Source organism: Polistes dominula, unplaced genomic scaffold, assembly GCF_049000335.1.
Source record: "Polistes dominula isolate Pdom_NZ unplaced genomic scaffold, Pdom_raw_medaka contig_20, whole genome shotgun sequence".
Taxonomy (NCBI): Eukaryota; Metazoa; Arthropoda; class Insecta; order Hymenoptera; family Vespidae; genus Polistes; species Polistes dominula.
The window spans coordinates 2,479,013-2,496,957 of NW_028301147.1; the positions used below are offsets into that span (position 1 = coordinate 2,479,013).

At 29.7% G+C, this 17,945-nt stretch overlaps 1 protein-coding gene across 2 annotated transcripts in view; it reads right to left on the reverse strand.

Annotated features, from left to right (window-relative positions):
* Positions 1-13,688: 13,688 nt before the first annotated feature.
* LOC107066144 (zwei Ig domain protein zig-8) overlaps positions 13,689-17,945 on the reverse strand; it is a 47,054-nt gene continuing 42,797 nt past the window's right edge. For both annotated transcript variants that reach the window (XM_015320487.2, XM_015320486.2), the window contains exons 5-7: positions 16,936-17,122; positions 15,737-15,858; positions 13,689-14,990 (exon numbers count right to left, since the gene is read on the reverse strand). In XM_015320487.2, coding sequence (XP_015175973.1) covers positions 14,857-14,990; positions 15,737-15,858; positions 16,936-17,122 — 443 coding nt within the window. In that variant the 3' untranslated portion in view covers positions 13,689-14,856. The remainder of the gene's footprint in view (positions 14,991-15,736; positions 15,859-16,935; positions 17,123-17,945) is intronic.

Sequence of the window (17,945 nt, forward strand, 5' to 3'; positions counted from 1 at the left end):
AGCAGACCTGTTGAATCCGATCACAGCGGAGTGAACATTAAATTTAGTCGACGTCAATGGGTGGTTTCATTCACGAAGAAAAAGATAGGAAGTTAGGTGTGCTAAAGTAAGTAAAGAACAAAAACTGACACAATGTTTTAAAAGTAGAAGATCCATGCTTACAAAATATTCATCAAATTTTACAAAAATAAAATGATTGAAGTAATGAACGGAAACTCATTGAAAAAAAAAAAAAAGAAGAAAATATTTTATAAGAATTAATTTTATTATAAAACAAAACATCAGAAAAATATTAAAACAAAATACTTATAGATCTTATATATATATATTATGTGTCAATGAAATAAGATAAAAATATTATCGATAAAAGTAATTTGATCTAGATAAAGATAAATGTATCGGTTTAACTAATAAGAAGGGGTGAGAAGGAGGGTTAGGTAGGTAGGTAGGTAGGAACGATCGAAATCGGTACTTCGGATGAACAGATAGGACCGTGAACGGGCACCGAAGGTCCCGAACTATGGCTCCGGTAGGGAACTAACGATAATAGATAGATTTTACGCGAGGGCATCACCGATATCGCGATAATATCTCGGCTAATTGCTGGTTACCCGCACGCCACCGACTACCTCGTCTCTCACCGAACTCTGAACTAGATATCTTTAGCTATCCCTTCTCAAACCACCTACCTACCTTCCACCTACCTCACCCTTTCAACCCTGTACTCTAATCCCTAACCCTTTAACTCCCAACTGGACTTTAAATGTGTCCTCTCGGTTTACCGGATATCTACTATTAATCTTATCTCGATCTGCCAACTTCCCTCCAATTTAAACGAAATTTAACCTTGTGTGTTAACCCTTTTTGTTCTGTAACTATAAACGTATACTATTATATTCTTTTTTTAATTTCATATTAAATTCGATCTAATTTCATCTTATATTTTTTATATTGATATATGATATCAATGTTATTCTATTTCCTAATTTTTCTTTTCAACCAAATCTAAATTATAATAATTGTATTTGTAAATAATGAAATTGTAAATAATAGTAATTGATTCGTCGTTCGTTAATTTGAATTTTATTTGTATCAAGGTTTAATTTTTGTTATTTCTCTTTAAATTGATCTAATCATTTTTCGTTCATAGACCTAATCAAATTCATTCGTGTAACGTTATATTCTAGGATTTGAGAAATTCACTAGCATCTACATTATGTAACGCTTGAATTGTTCGCACGTTCGCGCGTAAGTAGCCTCGCGTAACTATGTAGATTGGAAAATTTGAATATTGTAATCACCGGTAGGAACTGAGGGGGGGAAGCTAACGTTACTACTATGCATTATCTAGTATATGTACTATTATATATACACTTATATGTACGCGTACGTATATATGTGAACATATAGAATGTATTACATAGATTGTGCAATACCTCTTGTTTCTTCAAAGCTGCGCTATCATAATGGTTGGTAGAAACTATTATGAAATATTAATAATAAAAATCAATTTTATTGATTAGCCCAAGGCCGTTTAATATTTTTGAATTTATACGAACTATTCTAAAAAAAAAGAACAAAAAGAAAACATAGTATTTTATATTACAACTCTCTTACAAATTATATTTTATAGATAATAAATTGTAAATAAAATTTCATATTTTGTTGACACGTTAGTTAGATAATTTTATCAAATAGAATAAATTTTATTTAATTATAAATAAAAATTATATGTAAACGTTATTCCTTGTTGTAACGATCATTGCACATCTGAACACGTTCTTGTTAATGTGAGTTTGTAACAAAGGATATGTGTATGCTAACGATATCTCGAAATAAGGAGAAAATTTGACGATTGTACTCTAGGGAGAAATCGAATTAGAATATTTCAAAGATAAGATAAAAACTTCTTCGATAATAAATTATTATAGATAAATTTGCAAACTTTTCTCGCTCTATCCTCTCTAACTATTCATCATTTTTCATATAAATTATATAAACAATTAAATTTTCGTGATAACTACTACTAATTTATATTCTCGTAAATTGTTATATTAGCAAATTCGATGTTGCAAAACAAATTAATCTCAAACATTCACGTGGATTGTACGTGAGTAGTTTAAATCAGACTACATTAATTACAGGCTCCATTTCATATTTCCAATATTCTCCATTTAATGATTACCACATATACGTGTTAGGAGTAATAAAGTAACAACATTCTAAAAGTAAAAAATAAAAAGATAACGCGTGAGCTTGATTTCCTTATAAATGAAAAAGTCATAGAAAAGGAAACACAGGGTAGTCTGATCAACTTGACAGTCTTTTTATGATATTCATTTGCATAGTGATTTACTCATTATCAACTTTTCTTTTACTTTCGATAAAATTAACGTCTTGGAAAATTTAAGCTTATCTTTTAGCTAGACAAACCCCTTTTCCTCCTCCTCCACCCTTCAACCTCATCTCACCCGTTTTGACTTTGTTTTCTACTTTAGTTTTACGCGTAGATACGCTAAACTTCAACTAGCAGAAGAATTGTTCTTATTCGTTTAGAAACTTCACGTAAACGCTTCTATCTTAACAAGAATTTCAATTACAATGGCTGAACGACCACGAAATTAGCGTTGAAGAAGTTCTTCGGTTGAGAACATTTCTAGACCAGAATGGATACGAAATACAATAAAGAGTGGGGCCAAAAGTCATTAGATATGCCAAAAGTTTTCTTACTGATTTAAAATATCTATTATTTATTTTTTTTTTTTAAGTTTTATTCTCATTGCTGATTGTTAAATAAATCAACGTGCATAACAGGATTTAGAAAAAAAAAACATACAAAATAATTCATTTAGAAATATTATGCAAGTTGAAGTAAAATTAATTTTAAAAAATAAATTATTCGAAAGATTTTTAAATTTGTTTCAAATAAAAAAAATAAAAAAAACGATTCATTGTTAGTTGACGAGAATTTCATCAGAAATAAACAACGATATTTCTAACGAACGGATCTTTACAATAAAAATCAAAGGTACCCACACTTTGTAGCCTTAAATTCTACGTGAACGAATACAAGAACAAAAAAAGAAAAAGAGAAACATAAAAAAGAATAAAATAAAAAAAAACTTTAACGAATGCAACCACGCCATAACCGTAATGGAAAATGACGACGATTCGAATCTCGCTAACCCTTTTTTTACGGGATATAAAAGAAAATGACTTGTCCGATAAAAGCGAACGTTACGAGGGTACAATTCGTACGTTCTCTACTCGGTAAAATTAGCAACGAGACCAAATTCAATGGACCAATCGTGGAATATTATTCGAAAATGAGCTCACTATGGTAAGAGGTATTTTTTGCAATTATCTTTCCCGTAACATTGATTAAACGTTCTAATTAATATGCTTAAAAAAGTGTTTTTTTTTTCATAATGTTGCACAAATTGGTATTACTTAATTATAATAATATTTTATAATTATCTGTCATTGATTACAGCAAGTAGATTTGTTATAGAAATCATCGATATAATTACGTAGACGAGAAACCACGAAAGAAAGATTAATTGGATAAAGAAAATAACAATAAAATAAAAAAGAGAACATAATGGAATACGGTCAACGAGAAAATCGGACACACAAACATTGCAGTAACCGCGAAAACGTTCGTCTTCTTTACCGGTTCATCGAAGAAACCGCACACACAGCCACAGTGTTTCGCGACGTCAAGATTTAATTAACGAGAAAAATGTCTAGATATAAAACGATTCTCTTTCTCTCTTTAGTTACAAGAAAAAGTAGTCTTCTCTCGGACGATTTGTTTTCCCGTAAGATACATTGCCTCGCCTTGGTAAGAATTAATTTTGAGATTAGTGAAAGTAATGAGTGTACAGTATTATTATGTTTCGCTTTTTTACGATCTCAATCGTTACTAAAAAAAAAAAAAAAAAAAAAAAAGAGAGAGAACAAAAATATTACATACACCAAAGAAAAGAAAAAGTAAAAATACGCGTGATTCACAATGTTCAACGTGTAATTTTGGGTTAGAAAAAATTCAAATAAAATAAATAAATTATTATATTTTATAATAAATTAAATTAAATACAAACAACAAAGTGTTCATCCAAATTTAATTCGACATAGACGAATGATGAGCAAACTTAGGGAGTGGTAATAGAAAAAAGAAATGGGAATATTATTTTTAAGAGGAAGGGGGTGGGTGAGAACTTTTCTACTTAAGATAATAATAATAAACGTTAAATTTCGTTTATCGGATATTTCTCTTTTGTAATGTAAGCGTTAGATATACCAATCGAGAATCTCTCTCCCCGTGTTACATGTTATTTTGTCATTACCGATGTCGACACCGTTCTAAGACAAGAAGATCGTTTAAACGTTCCGCTAGAGAAATTCCGGTAGAAATGCGGGGGCAAATGTTCGTCGTTGCTAAGGGAAATGTTTCCCTAGAAAGTGCTCTTTAAGTACTACCTCTGATGAGATTCCTTCGAGCGAAAGGCCGAAGACTGGACGAGACTATCCACCCACCCACTCACCAGCAACGACAATTACGAGTATCTCTCTCGTCATTGAAATTAATCCGAATGCGAACTAACTTCAGAAACAGAGATACTTGGACAAATAGAATGAAAATGACATATACATTAAGATATATTATATAAGATTTATTGAATTTAAAGAAGAAGTATTTATTATAATAAAACAAATACTTAAATATTAAGATTTAATATATATATGAATAAACACAGATAGAAATCGAAAAGAAGAAAGTAAATAACAATAGTCTGGAATCTTACACTCGTATTACACTCGTTCACTCACAACTAGTCGCACAGAATCAAAAAGGCGAAGGCTGCCCTTTTCACCGTGCCCATTTCAACATTCACCCAACCAATGGTCCTAATCACTTCCGTCAATCTTTCTTGAAATCTCTAGACTATTCCCTATCGATTAAACAAAGGACTTCTTTCCGATTTCTGGTTCGAGAATATTCGAAAGATTTTGGTTGGATTACCAAACAATAACATCAGACGTTATCGTTATACACGCTCGCTTTTCTTTCGTTACACACAACACACACACACACTCATATTCATATCGCTTCATATACTCACACTCATATCCATATTTCTATATATATACTTAAAAATCATTCAACGTTCATCAATTGTTTCACGCATACCATACACTCGCACTCTTCATCTTTCTCCCACCCTTACATATATATAGAAAGAGAGAGGGAGAGATACTCGATATACTTCATCGAGTTTTACAATCTTCCTTCAAATAATTCTCGTTAAAATTCAAAGATGAATTTGACAATTTTATCCCACCATTAAAACTTTTATTACAGTTGACCAATCTTTATATTGCGTGACTATTTTAAAATAGAACACGAATTTTGACGTGTAACTCGATCTGTTCATCTAAACGAATATTCTGTTTTTTATTTTATTTCTTTTTTTTTCAGTCTACAAATCGTTCCTTCGAAATAAAGTCACCAAGGACGATCGCGAGCTTAGCAATCTTTTCAACGAACTTCATCCACGGCTACTACCCTCCATTGAAAGTTTTAACAGCTCTTAAATAATTAAAAGGCAGAGAGAGAGAGAGAGAGCCGTTTAAAACTGTGTAACATAGTGTGACATAGCAAACGACTCCTAAACGAATAATATCTTCGAGATATTTATACAATAACGAGAGAAAGTTATAATAAGCGAGAGCCTACCAAAATATGGCGTTACTTGGAAAACTTCGAAGTATAATATACACTACCGGACAAAAGTTTCGAGTTATTTGCTGATTCTTGTAAAAATCAAATACGTTTATTAACGTTCAAACGATTTATTCCTTTTTCGTATTACATAACTTGAATTATGTGTTATTTTATTCGTTAATCAAAAACAAAAATTATGCAAAATGTAAAACATGCTATTAAAATTATTGTTACAAATAAATCTCTATAAAAAAGCTTTTATTTTTTTCTTTATAAATGTTTACTTTCCATTCAGATTAGACATTTTGATTCGATAGTGCATATTCAAAAGCAGATACTTCTATATATTAGTTCAGAACATCTGTTAATGAAATTTACGTTATTAATTTCAGCAGTCATGGATTTATGTATACGTCAAATCATAGTTTCCATTAATATCGAAAATTTGTTAATACACTATTTTGCACTAAATATATATTTACAATACTTATACATTTAAAGAACTAACTAACGAAGGAAGCTCTTATGTTTTAAAAGAAAATCCAAGAAATGAGATTAACTGTTGCCCAAGCGCAATCTCTTGAAGCACTTTACGCGCAAGACACGAACATTGTTAAGTTGCTGGCCATCGTGCTTTCTAAAATAAGAGAGAGAGAGAGAGAGAGAGAGAGAGAGAGTTACCTTCTCTTTCTTTTATATTACCTTTACCTAGAAGATAAGACAGAGATAAGGTTTCTCTCATGGATGCACCTCGACAATACACGAACTTAATAATGCTACGGATTATATATGTATCAACGTGAAATACAGTTATCCTTGAACAGATAATTCTTTATTTTTTTAAGTATTTTTAAAATAAATACATTAAAATCAGTATTTATAATATAAAACATGACCATAGATCAACTAGAGAATAAATAAATTATATCTCATCGTATATAATATTAATAATAAATTTCCACGATAAAACTACAAGAAAGAAAAAATGTATTATATAATATTAAAGTTATACAAAGAGAAGAAAAAGTATAATATTAAAAAAAATAAAAAAAAAAATTAATAAAAAGTATTATATAATTCATTTGACGACAGAGTAGAAATAAATCGCAACGAATTTTTCTATTCAAAAATCTTTTCCTCTATTTTTTCCAGCCTCGATTCGAATCGACGCGGAAAAAGAGTGGGGATGAGAATGGAGGGGGGGGGTGGAAATTTTCAAGCAGTTTCTTTCTTTTCCTTTCGAATCGATACCCTTTTAGAAAATCCTGATCGACGAGTAAAACTTAATTATCGTAAATCCGAGCCGAATGCAACGGAACAGAGAGAGAAAGAGAAAGAGAAAGAGAGAAAAGGTAGATCGAGTGAGAGGAGTTTTATGTCAACGTATTTGTCCTAATCCCCCTAATTGCCTCTCCCTCTACCTAACAACCCCTCATTTCTCTCTCTTTCTCTCTCTCCCTTTACTTCCTTTCTTTTCCTTCAGCTTGGTAAAACTCGTAGAAGCTCCTTCCGTTGGGTAGCTAGGCAATGAAACGAATGAGTCAAACAGCCAGCAGCAGGCAACTAACCACCCCACCCAACCACCCACCCAACCAGCCCGATTACAGGCACGCTAACTGGGATGGCCGTCGACGATTCGACGAATCGATACCTTGCATCGGCGCCGACCGATTCGATGCTAATTGCGGAGAACTATCCACTCGGAGTGCACTGCTAATTTTCTCTACGCCTCCTCGTTGTTCCCAGGCTTTATGCCACCCGTACACGTCCTCTCAACATGCTTACGTATGCATCCGTGTACGCGAGAAAGCACGCGTTACGTTTAATTATCTCCTTCGACGATCGATGATCGATTATCTCTCTCTCTCTCTCTCTCTCATTTTATCTATCTATCTCATTCTTGTTCTGTTCGTCTATTCACATAGAAATTTAATGATCGATGATTATAATATTAATTGATGAGAATTAAATTCTATATTCAAAAGTTATATATTATTAAAAATATATTGTATATATGTACAAACTTTTTATTATAGGGAAAGAGGACAGGTAAAAATAAAAATAAAACTACTGCATTGGTTGAACATCATTGATAATATTAATAATGTAATTTTTTTTCAATTGATATTCTATATAATATTTACTTTTTAATATGGAATTTGGAATAGTAGATAACGTTGATTACACGATATGATATTACAATATTTTTTTTATATTTTCTATTATCATTTTAAATTGTGGTAGAAATTTATTCAACAAGTGTTACACTTAATTATGAAATATTTGATTATTATTTTAGAAGAGAAAATATTCAAATTATAGTTTGAGATGAAGGAATCTATCAAGTATTTTTATTAACATATCATAAACTATAATCTTTGAGTATTTTTTTTTAACCAAGGCATATTTGTACGTACTCTCGATGCTCATTTTTTTTATGTCGTCTAACGCTTTACATAAATTTGATATAAAACTTTTCAATAATATCCTCGAGGTAGAGTGGGATAAGCCATGGAATAGATGCGTCGTAGTTTTCCTTAAAAATTTTCTCTCAACCGAGTGTTGAATATATTTTGCGAGAGTCGTCGTCTTCGTCGTCGTCTTCGTCGTCGTCGTCGTAAATAAAAAAATGAAAAAAAAGAAGGTCGAAGGTTAACGCATGAAGATTTTATCACCGTGAAGATGAGGAATATTCGAAGTAAGAAGTTTGGTGAGTCTATCATCTCACATCTGAATGATGATCAAAAATGTGTATATGTATGTGTGTATGTAGGAAAAAGATAAAATACTCGTACAATAGAAGAACGTTGTAACATGGGTTGCCAATGTCTAAACGAACTACTATGTTTCAAACTCTTAGGTGTCACAGCTTTCGCGAAAGCTACTTTATACCACGCATAGTACGAAATGCGAACAAGATCGCAGCGAACCGTAATATCCTGTCTCCTATATCAGAAGATATTCGAGCTCTCGTGAATTTCAAAACCAGTGTACTGGTTCATTTGAAAAAAAAAAAAAAAAAAAAAAAATATAAAAAATAATAAAAAGAGAAAAATAAAATTGATATACTATACATGTGTATTGTACAAATGCACATAGTTTTATTTTATCTTGATTGTAAAAATATATGATCAATCGAAAAAAAATACTTGAAAAATGGTGACACGTATAAGTATAAACATTTATAAAATATATTTATATTATTTCAACTCGTTTATCGTTATATTCACGTGTTAAAAATATAACTTCACAGTTTTGAAAATGTATTTGATTAAATGAATTGAACATTGCACGTTTATTTTAAATATGACCTATGGAATCGAGATAAGTTTTAAAATTCACAACGAAAGAATAAATTTTCAAGGATTTTCGATGAATCGTAAGAATGCAAGAACGAGACCAAGAAAGAACGTCAAGTCCTGTTAGTTCGTGTATATCCCAAGAGAAGGAGAAAGAGAAAGAGAGAGATAGAGAGAGAGAGAGCTTAGGATAGATAGCTCTTGCTGATACGAGTTTAAACGTTCTTCAATGGAAAAAGTATCGAATCCTTGAAAGAACGACGATAACGATAGGTAGATACGACCTCATGGGATAAGATCGTAAAATAAAAGTAGAAGAATTTATTCATGACGTGTATGTTTTTTTTTCTTCTTCTTCTTCTTCTTCTTCTTCTTCTTCTTCTTCTTCTTCTTATTTTAACAAACTTTGGATAACTTTCAATATACTTCGAGGTGGATACAAAAATTTAAGAATAAAAAAAAAACGTAGTATTATGTGAAAAAAAAAATATGAATCAATTAAAGTAATATTAATATAAAAAGTACATTTGTTTAACAAATACATATCTATTAATAATACTATAAATATTAAATAATTTTAATAAGATAATTTATTAGATGAAAATATGAAACTACAAGTTATCACTTTTATGTATGTTAAACAATGTTGAAACAATTGTATTTCAAATTAAAAAATCTAAAATATTAATAATGTACAGTAGTGCATTATACATACCTTAAATGATTGTTAATTAATCGAAGAAATTATATATTTTAGTCTAAAAACACTTAGTACACGTTCGACACATTCGTTCATTCGAAATCCAACGATAAACTGAGTTATTGTCCTCTATGAAAAAGTTTTTATTATATGTTGTTTATATGACATTCCAAATAAGGAAACTCTGTTCTGTACGCTTATTACTTTCGTTATAAATATATAAACAATCTTGAATAGAAGTATATTGAAAATACTTACATAGAGGACAACGATTCAGTTTACTGTTGGATTTCGGAGAGGAAGATACGTCGAACCTATACACAGTGTTTTTAAATTACAACACACATTTCGAGATATGTAACATCACCACTCATATTTTCGTGAACAAACGTATCTTCCAATTACTACCAATCGATGTATCTCATCTATACACATATATACACACACACACACATTCATTAGCACACTTTACTAAAACCTTTCCATAATTTCAACTGTCGATAGACTGTGATTCTCTATCCCACATTTTTCCATATCGTTTCGTAAAAAAATTTGATCATTAACAAATCGTTTAAGAAATCTCACCCGAATAAGTGAGAATAATTATAAATGGAAAACCAATTATTCTTTATAAATTAAAACGTACGAAAAATTAAAGGTAGATTTTCAGAAAGAAGAAGAAAAAAAAAGAAAATATCAGCAATAATCGTTAATCAGTTATTAGGTTTGTGTACGTGTATATGTGTGTGAGTGTAATTTTCAACGTGTTCTACGATAAAAATGAAATTGTACGATAGCGGTTGAACATCATTGGGAGAGAAAAATTGGATTATCGTTCTCATCGAGAATCTCGAGTAGTCACGTACGTCGTTTTCGCGTTCACGGCATATAACGGTCCTCGTTATAACGTTTGTGATGCAAAAGGAAAACTTGTACTTTGTCTTCCTCTCTCTCTCTCTCTCTCTCTCTCTCTCTCTCTTTCTCACTCACTCACTCACTCTTATTTTCCATCTTCTTCTTCTTCTTCTTCTTCTTCTATCGTTCTTGTTCGCTGGCTCTAAAGTTTCCAAAGAATAAGAAATATTTATCGATGAAAAGTCGGTACTTGTAGAGAAGTGATCGAACGATCGATCGATCATTGATCGATCTTTCTTCCTTCGAATAGCAATTTGCACGTTTTCGAGCGGTCCCATCGTGTGCGTAGGTGGAAGTCTCGTCGTTGTCATAAATCTTGAAAGAAAGAATTTAAGAGATGTTCTTCCTATTCGTAAAAGATCTTCCTCTTTTCTACCACCACCACTTTCTTCAACGAGCACAGTCATATTTTATAAACATTCTTTTAAGTGGATCTAAAAGCAACATTATGTCTTAAAAAGTTAAAATCTCGTGCACACCAAGAATATGGGTCAGTGTCGTTACTTTTTTTCGGTCGAATGTACTTACATATGTGTTCTACATATTTGGAATACGAGTTGTTCTCTTACGTTAAATCGATAAGAATGATTTTAAACATATGTATTATTTTTAACACATTATTATTTTATATAGAAATATTAAATTGTTCTTTTTAAAATTAAACATTTAAAGTTTCTATTTGAATTCTTTGAGATCTTGTTTGAAATTGATTTATTAATCAAATAATTAAGTGATAATATCATTTACCGAGTGTACATCGTTCGAAAAATATTTACAAACATATATGTATTACAATGTATACGTATGCATAACAAGCGTTACAATGAATATGTTATTGCCGATGTTAATTGGTCGTAAATGTAATTACGTTAATTGAAAATATACTTCAACGAATGTACTCCATTTTAGTGTTGTTTCATTTATTACAAACTCCAGTATATTAATACGATAACTTGGGTAAATGCAAGTTTATCGAGAATTTCGCTTCGATTATATTTATGTATATGCATCTACATACATGTACATATATATATATAAAGAAATATATATCTAAGTATACATATATATACATTTTGTAACCATATGTTCACACGTGTACTTGATTATCCAGTATGTCGGTTAATAGAATTGCAGAAGGGTCGAGGGGGAAGAAAATAGGGGGTGAGTAACACTCTCTCGTGTTCGTTTAACGCTTGTTCTCGCTAACACGACTGTAACAACGACGAAATGTCAGAGAACTGCAAACGCAATCGTTATAATGATTACGCCTCGAGGTCGATGCATCGTTATGCATCTCTATGTTTGTGTCGTACAGTATTAACCCATCTGGTATATTGTATCTCTTCCATTATCAATATGAAAATAAATAAATTACCAACAATAAACTAAACGACGTATATATTTTGATTAGAAAATTATCATAAATGATTTCTTGAATTTATACAGTTTTATCGTTTACCTTTAAAGATCGTATTTAGTAAGTGATACTTAAATGATTGTAAATTTTTGGTGTTGTTTTTTGTATATTTATTTATTATGGATTTTGATAGTGAATTTTGGTCGTAAATGATATACCGAAGAACGATCGCTGAAACTTGTTACTTGTATAAATTCAATGAATATTAAATGGAGATTACACGAGAATAGAATGCTTTTGAGTAAAGTTCTGTTATACGTGTAGGACATACACGTGTCTGCTCTAATAATACCTCATTACGTAACAACATCGGAGAAAACTCTGTTTATACAAGTAATTATTAATCACGGTTTAGTTTAATTAAACTTTAAAATTCGATATTATGTAAATTATTTATAAATATTAAATACTAGGACTATTTTGTTCGTGTTATAGAAAGTTGTCTACTTTTCGTGTTAGATTACTTTCAATTATTTTCTATAATCGTTCTAATTGGATGGATTTAGTTTTGATTTTATATAAACAATCGTTGTCTAAGTTTATCTTAACAAGTGAAATAATTAACAATATGATTTATATTGAATAATTTTAATGTATATTTTGGTAATATCTCATATAGAAAGAGAAATTAGATTTAAGTATATTGACCAAGTATTCGCATTGTTAAGAGTGATGCACCATAAATTCTTGATAAGTTTGACATAGTACCGCACGAAAACCTTGTGCAAGCTTTCACGCAAGACGGCTATACACGCGATGTCGAACTTCCGTGGAACTTCTCTAACTTAGTTTCATGAAAAGGGTTTAACGTGTGTCGAGGTACTATCTGAATTTACGGTCATTAGTATTTAGCAAAATGTAAGTTAGAGAATGTCTATTATATTTCTGTGCTGGACGTTAGAATAATGCGAAAATTTCTACTGTCTTTAAACTATAAGACGATTTGAAACTTTGTACTTTTATCATAAAGTTAAAGAAATTTATTATAAATAATGTATTCACAAAATTGTCAAATAAATTTCTTGTTAAATGACATCAAACGAGACGCATATTTTAAATGCTATATTTTAATGTATAATTATTTAAAATTATGATATAATTTTTTTTTTTTGTTATGTTATGTTAAATAAGACAAAAACTGTTTTTATGTCATTTAATTTTTTTGTTTTCAATTAATTCGAATTTATTTTCAAAGATAATATCACTGTAGATAAATTACTATATTATGATAGTTATAAATATTAGTTATCTTAGAAGAAAATTGTTGATATTAAACATTATTTTCTGTTGATAAGGAAGTTCAACTTCGTAGGATTTATCATGGAATACATTGAGTTGATAACTAAAGTTAAATAATTTTTAATGTAGAAGATTTTCAGTGATAACGTTTTATCGACAATAGGTATACTAACTAGCAATAGGTATATTACTAATAATCGATAAGATTACTATCAGTTGATAATATCATGTACTGTTATCAATATTCTAAGAATATATTGAAATTTTAACAACATTTCAATAATTTCAATTATAACTTATACTATTTTGTTATCAATGAACTTTGTTTTCTTTTTTGATTACAACAACATGTTGGGGTAATTAAATATAAATGAAACAACAACAACAACGTATCATTATTATTCGGAGCTCTTTATTTTACGAGATCGCGAGTGCACTTAAAAACAGTTTATGCAACTAATGAATATTTTCAAGATATCGTTAACTTCTTAAAAAAAAAAAATTTATCGCGAAATGTTTTTAATCATAACTTTCAGGTTTTTTACATTTACAATTCAAATCGTTTCGTACATACATATAATTTCGAAATCTTTCCCATTCGGTCCCAATTTCGAACATTTTCTTACGATACAGTAAACGTTTTATCTTATATACAAGTTTCTTACATTCATATATTTATATATAATATATACGTATATATATAATATTTATAATATCAATCAAACACTCTCTTCGCAGAGATTTCAAATAATACTGTCATTTTTCACTCGACTTAGGTACAGATCGATTCTCTTTTCAATATTTTTTTTTTTTTTTTTTTTAATTTAACTATAACTTCGATGAGTACTTATTATTCAACACTCACGTACACTCACTTATATTTTATTATTTCTCGCATAACGAAATTATAATCTTACAGTATTGTATATTATCATCGTCGTAAGACAAAAATAATTTTTATCGATAAAAATTATTCAATATATAGTTGATATTATCAATCAAGCCAGTGAAAATGAGAATGATGCAAATCAATTTACATTCTTTGAAGAAAAAAAGAAACTAATATTTTTGTTTTAATATTTATTATTAAATATTTTCATTAATATTACTAATAGATTCGATGTTTTACTAATACATTTAATGATTAATTATTTTATTTTTTTTTTTTTAATAATCACTCTAAAGAATTTTTTTTTGTCTTTTATATATATATATATATATATATATATAAAGAAAGAAAAATTGATTTTCATTTATATAATAGAGCTTAATAGTATTTATTAATTTGAACGTTTATAATAACCATTCATCTATTCACTAGCTTGATCGAGAGAGAAAAAATTGTTCACAGGACATGGTCACGATAAGGTACTTCGTTTTCTAATACCACGACGAAGTTATTTAGAAACGTGAAAGGGAAGAAAATTGCGTGAAAATGAACAGCAGCGTTTTAAGTCGTAGTAGCTCTTTTACAAGAATGAATGCTGTGAGCACGTGTATTTGTATGTGTGTGTATATGTGTGTAACGGTAGTATGAATCGAGTAGGAAAGACACGATTTACAATGAATGCATTGCCAAAGTATGTAGTATTATAAAGGTTATTAGAAAGATGAAAAGATCGCCATTTCTTTCATAATAATCGGTACACGCTGCGTTCCATTGATCGTGATGAACGGCCGCTTGTTTTTCACCTAAAATCAAATTCAAACATTGTATCGATAAATTATTTTTATTTGACATAATTAAAAAATTATAATAGCATAATCATTTATATATTTTTGACACAAATTCATGCATTAAAAAAAATGTTATAAATTACGAATCAAAGATTCGATTTAATCTTTAAAGATAATAATAAAATAATAATTGAAAAAAAATTGAGTTTAATTGTTATCTGTTTTTTTTTTTACAAATTGTAATACAAATAAGAGAATCTTCGAGTAATTAAAATCAAAGCATTCTCCATCTCTTTCCTTCTCATTCGATCCTTTTTACGAGGTCCATTAAAACACGGGTCTCAACTAAATAGGTTGCCGACTTAGTCACTGACACGAAATCTTTAACGTTGGTATTGGTTTAACAAGAATATGATCGTGAGAGAGAGAGAGAGAGAGAAAGAGTCTTTAACGACTTCTTTGAAACTATAAAGTTTTGCAATGGAAATATTCGTATGTCATGTTACTTTTCGAAGTAATCATTTTTATTTTCTTTTTCTCTCCTATCCTTTTCATTTTCTCTTCTTCTTTTTCCTACACACGTCGAAACGTATGAATAGAAGAAAAATTAATTAACCTAGAAACTATAATGAAAATATTTGATTATTACTTAGATAAAAATTTATTTAAAAAATAATATACAGAGGAAATACAACGGGCGGGGGGGGGGAAAGAAGAAAAAGAATAGAAAGAGAAAAAAGAACAAATTTAATGAAATTTACCATTAAGAACGTGAATGTGAACTACGGTCGTGCTGAATTGTCCAACGGAACAGGCATACTCTCCACTGTCAGTCTTTTTTGCTCGTTCAATATGAAGCTTCGTTATCACTTCCTCGTTCGACCTGAAAAAATCCATTTCTCCGAATATTTCTATCGCATAAAGATACTGGCTATATTATATCGTCACGAACGTCGAACGTTATACCCTTGTCGAAGCAATCGAGATGATTGTACGACTATTCTCGATCACTTTAAAACGATATTACTATGAATTCCTGTACAACGGTATTTTATATATATATATATATATGTGTGTGTGTGTGTACATGTGTCAGAAAGATTCACGAAACTTGATCAATTCACATATTTAATATCAGATAGATTTAATATTTTCTTTTACTAACTTTGAACATACATCACACACACACACACACACACATGTATAAACTTTTGTTATATCCAATCCTAAATTAAATTAACATTGTATTTGAATTGTTTAAATTTATAATTCAAATATCACAACGAATTATTCCTTACGTTTACTGTTAGATATATTTAATTTAAATAATATGTTAATCTAAAGATAAAATTCTTAAACCATAAAAAGATTAAAACAATGTGTTCTAATATTTTTTACCTGTTCTCAACAAGGTTTAAATATCTTTTTTGAAATGAAAAGTGAAAACTTCTTTAATTCTTTAGAATGGGGGTGGTTTGAAAAAATGTAAAATAGGCTCACTCCACCGCCCCAGGTTAAGGAAAAAAGAAAACAAAAAATTGATACTGTGCATTGATTTCATTCTCTTGAAAATTTGTTTGTTAAAGGTTTTATTTCTAACCATAGAGATATTACAGATGGAGGAAACAAACCATAGGCGGTTGTGTAAGTGGAAACGGCTTTGCATGAATATAGCAGCAAAAAACGAAAGGTTGATGTTGTCTCTCTCTAACTGATGCGGTACACATATATGTATATACAAGAAAGAACAAAAGACTCGCAAGTTAGAGAGAGACAACATCAATCTCCTATCTTCCATCTCTTTTTATTTCGCCGATAGGTTTTATGCTGGCTTGTTTGCTCTATGTGTAGTATCTTTATGCTTCTAACACGTGTGATCTACACACATGATTTTTTTTTTTTTTAATTGATAGAATGATAGTGTTTTATTTTAATGATCTATACGATTAATTATACTGACCCATTAATGTAATGAACATTTACACGATCAGGCAAATTTTCACCATTTTTCCTCCATACCGGATGCGGTACTTTTGAGTCTGGACAAGATGGTCTTACGACGCATAAAAGTTCAATTCCACTTCCAGTTTTATAATAACGATCGTGTAACTCGTGTCTAGCCTCATCGACGATTCTTATATCAGGAGCTGTAAAAAATATTGATTGATTGTATATGTTCCCCTCTTTCTAACACTTTTTAAATTATTCGACAGTTCTATATATACATTTTGCGTATAATAACATTCGATATTTTTAAACGATTCGAGCAAAAAAGAGAATTGCGAGGATTCGAAGAACATTTTCGACAGTTCATTAACGTTAAAGCTATTTTATTTTAAACTATCCTCTAATGAGATATAAATTTTATTTTTTTCTTAATCGATTTATAAAAAAAAAAAAGGAATAGAATTGAAAGAAAGATTAATAATTTTTCGACGTATTGGTATTTCAGTCAGTGTTTTTTTTTTTTTGAGGAGTATTTAAAAGGAAAAAAGTGGGCTATTAAAAATATCAAAATTATTCAGTAGACATTGAATAAAGAATGCTAAAACTTCTAAAAAAAAAAAAAAATAAAACGTAAAAGCAGAAAGTAATGTACAAAAAGATTCCTATGTTTAGATAACAATTTTTTTAAATTTTCAATGCATCATTCAGTTGATTGTATTGATTTATGAATTATAAAACAATATTTTGGATGATATAATATAAACCTTATACTATATAGGGTGGTTCAATTTATCCAGATTTTCCATAAACAAACACTTAACTTGATATCGATCGAATAAAAAGTAAAATGATCTGAAATAAAAATTGTAGTAACAGCATTGTGCTTTAATTGAACACTAAATTTATCCGATGTCAAAGTGAAGAAAGAATGATTGATATATTGTATACATGCTATAAGTTAAAAGGGATTCCCTTTGGCAAAACTATAAGGTATTTTAGCGACAAACGATCCCATGGTTCCTC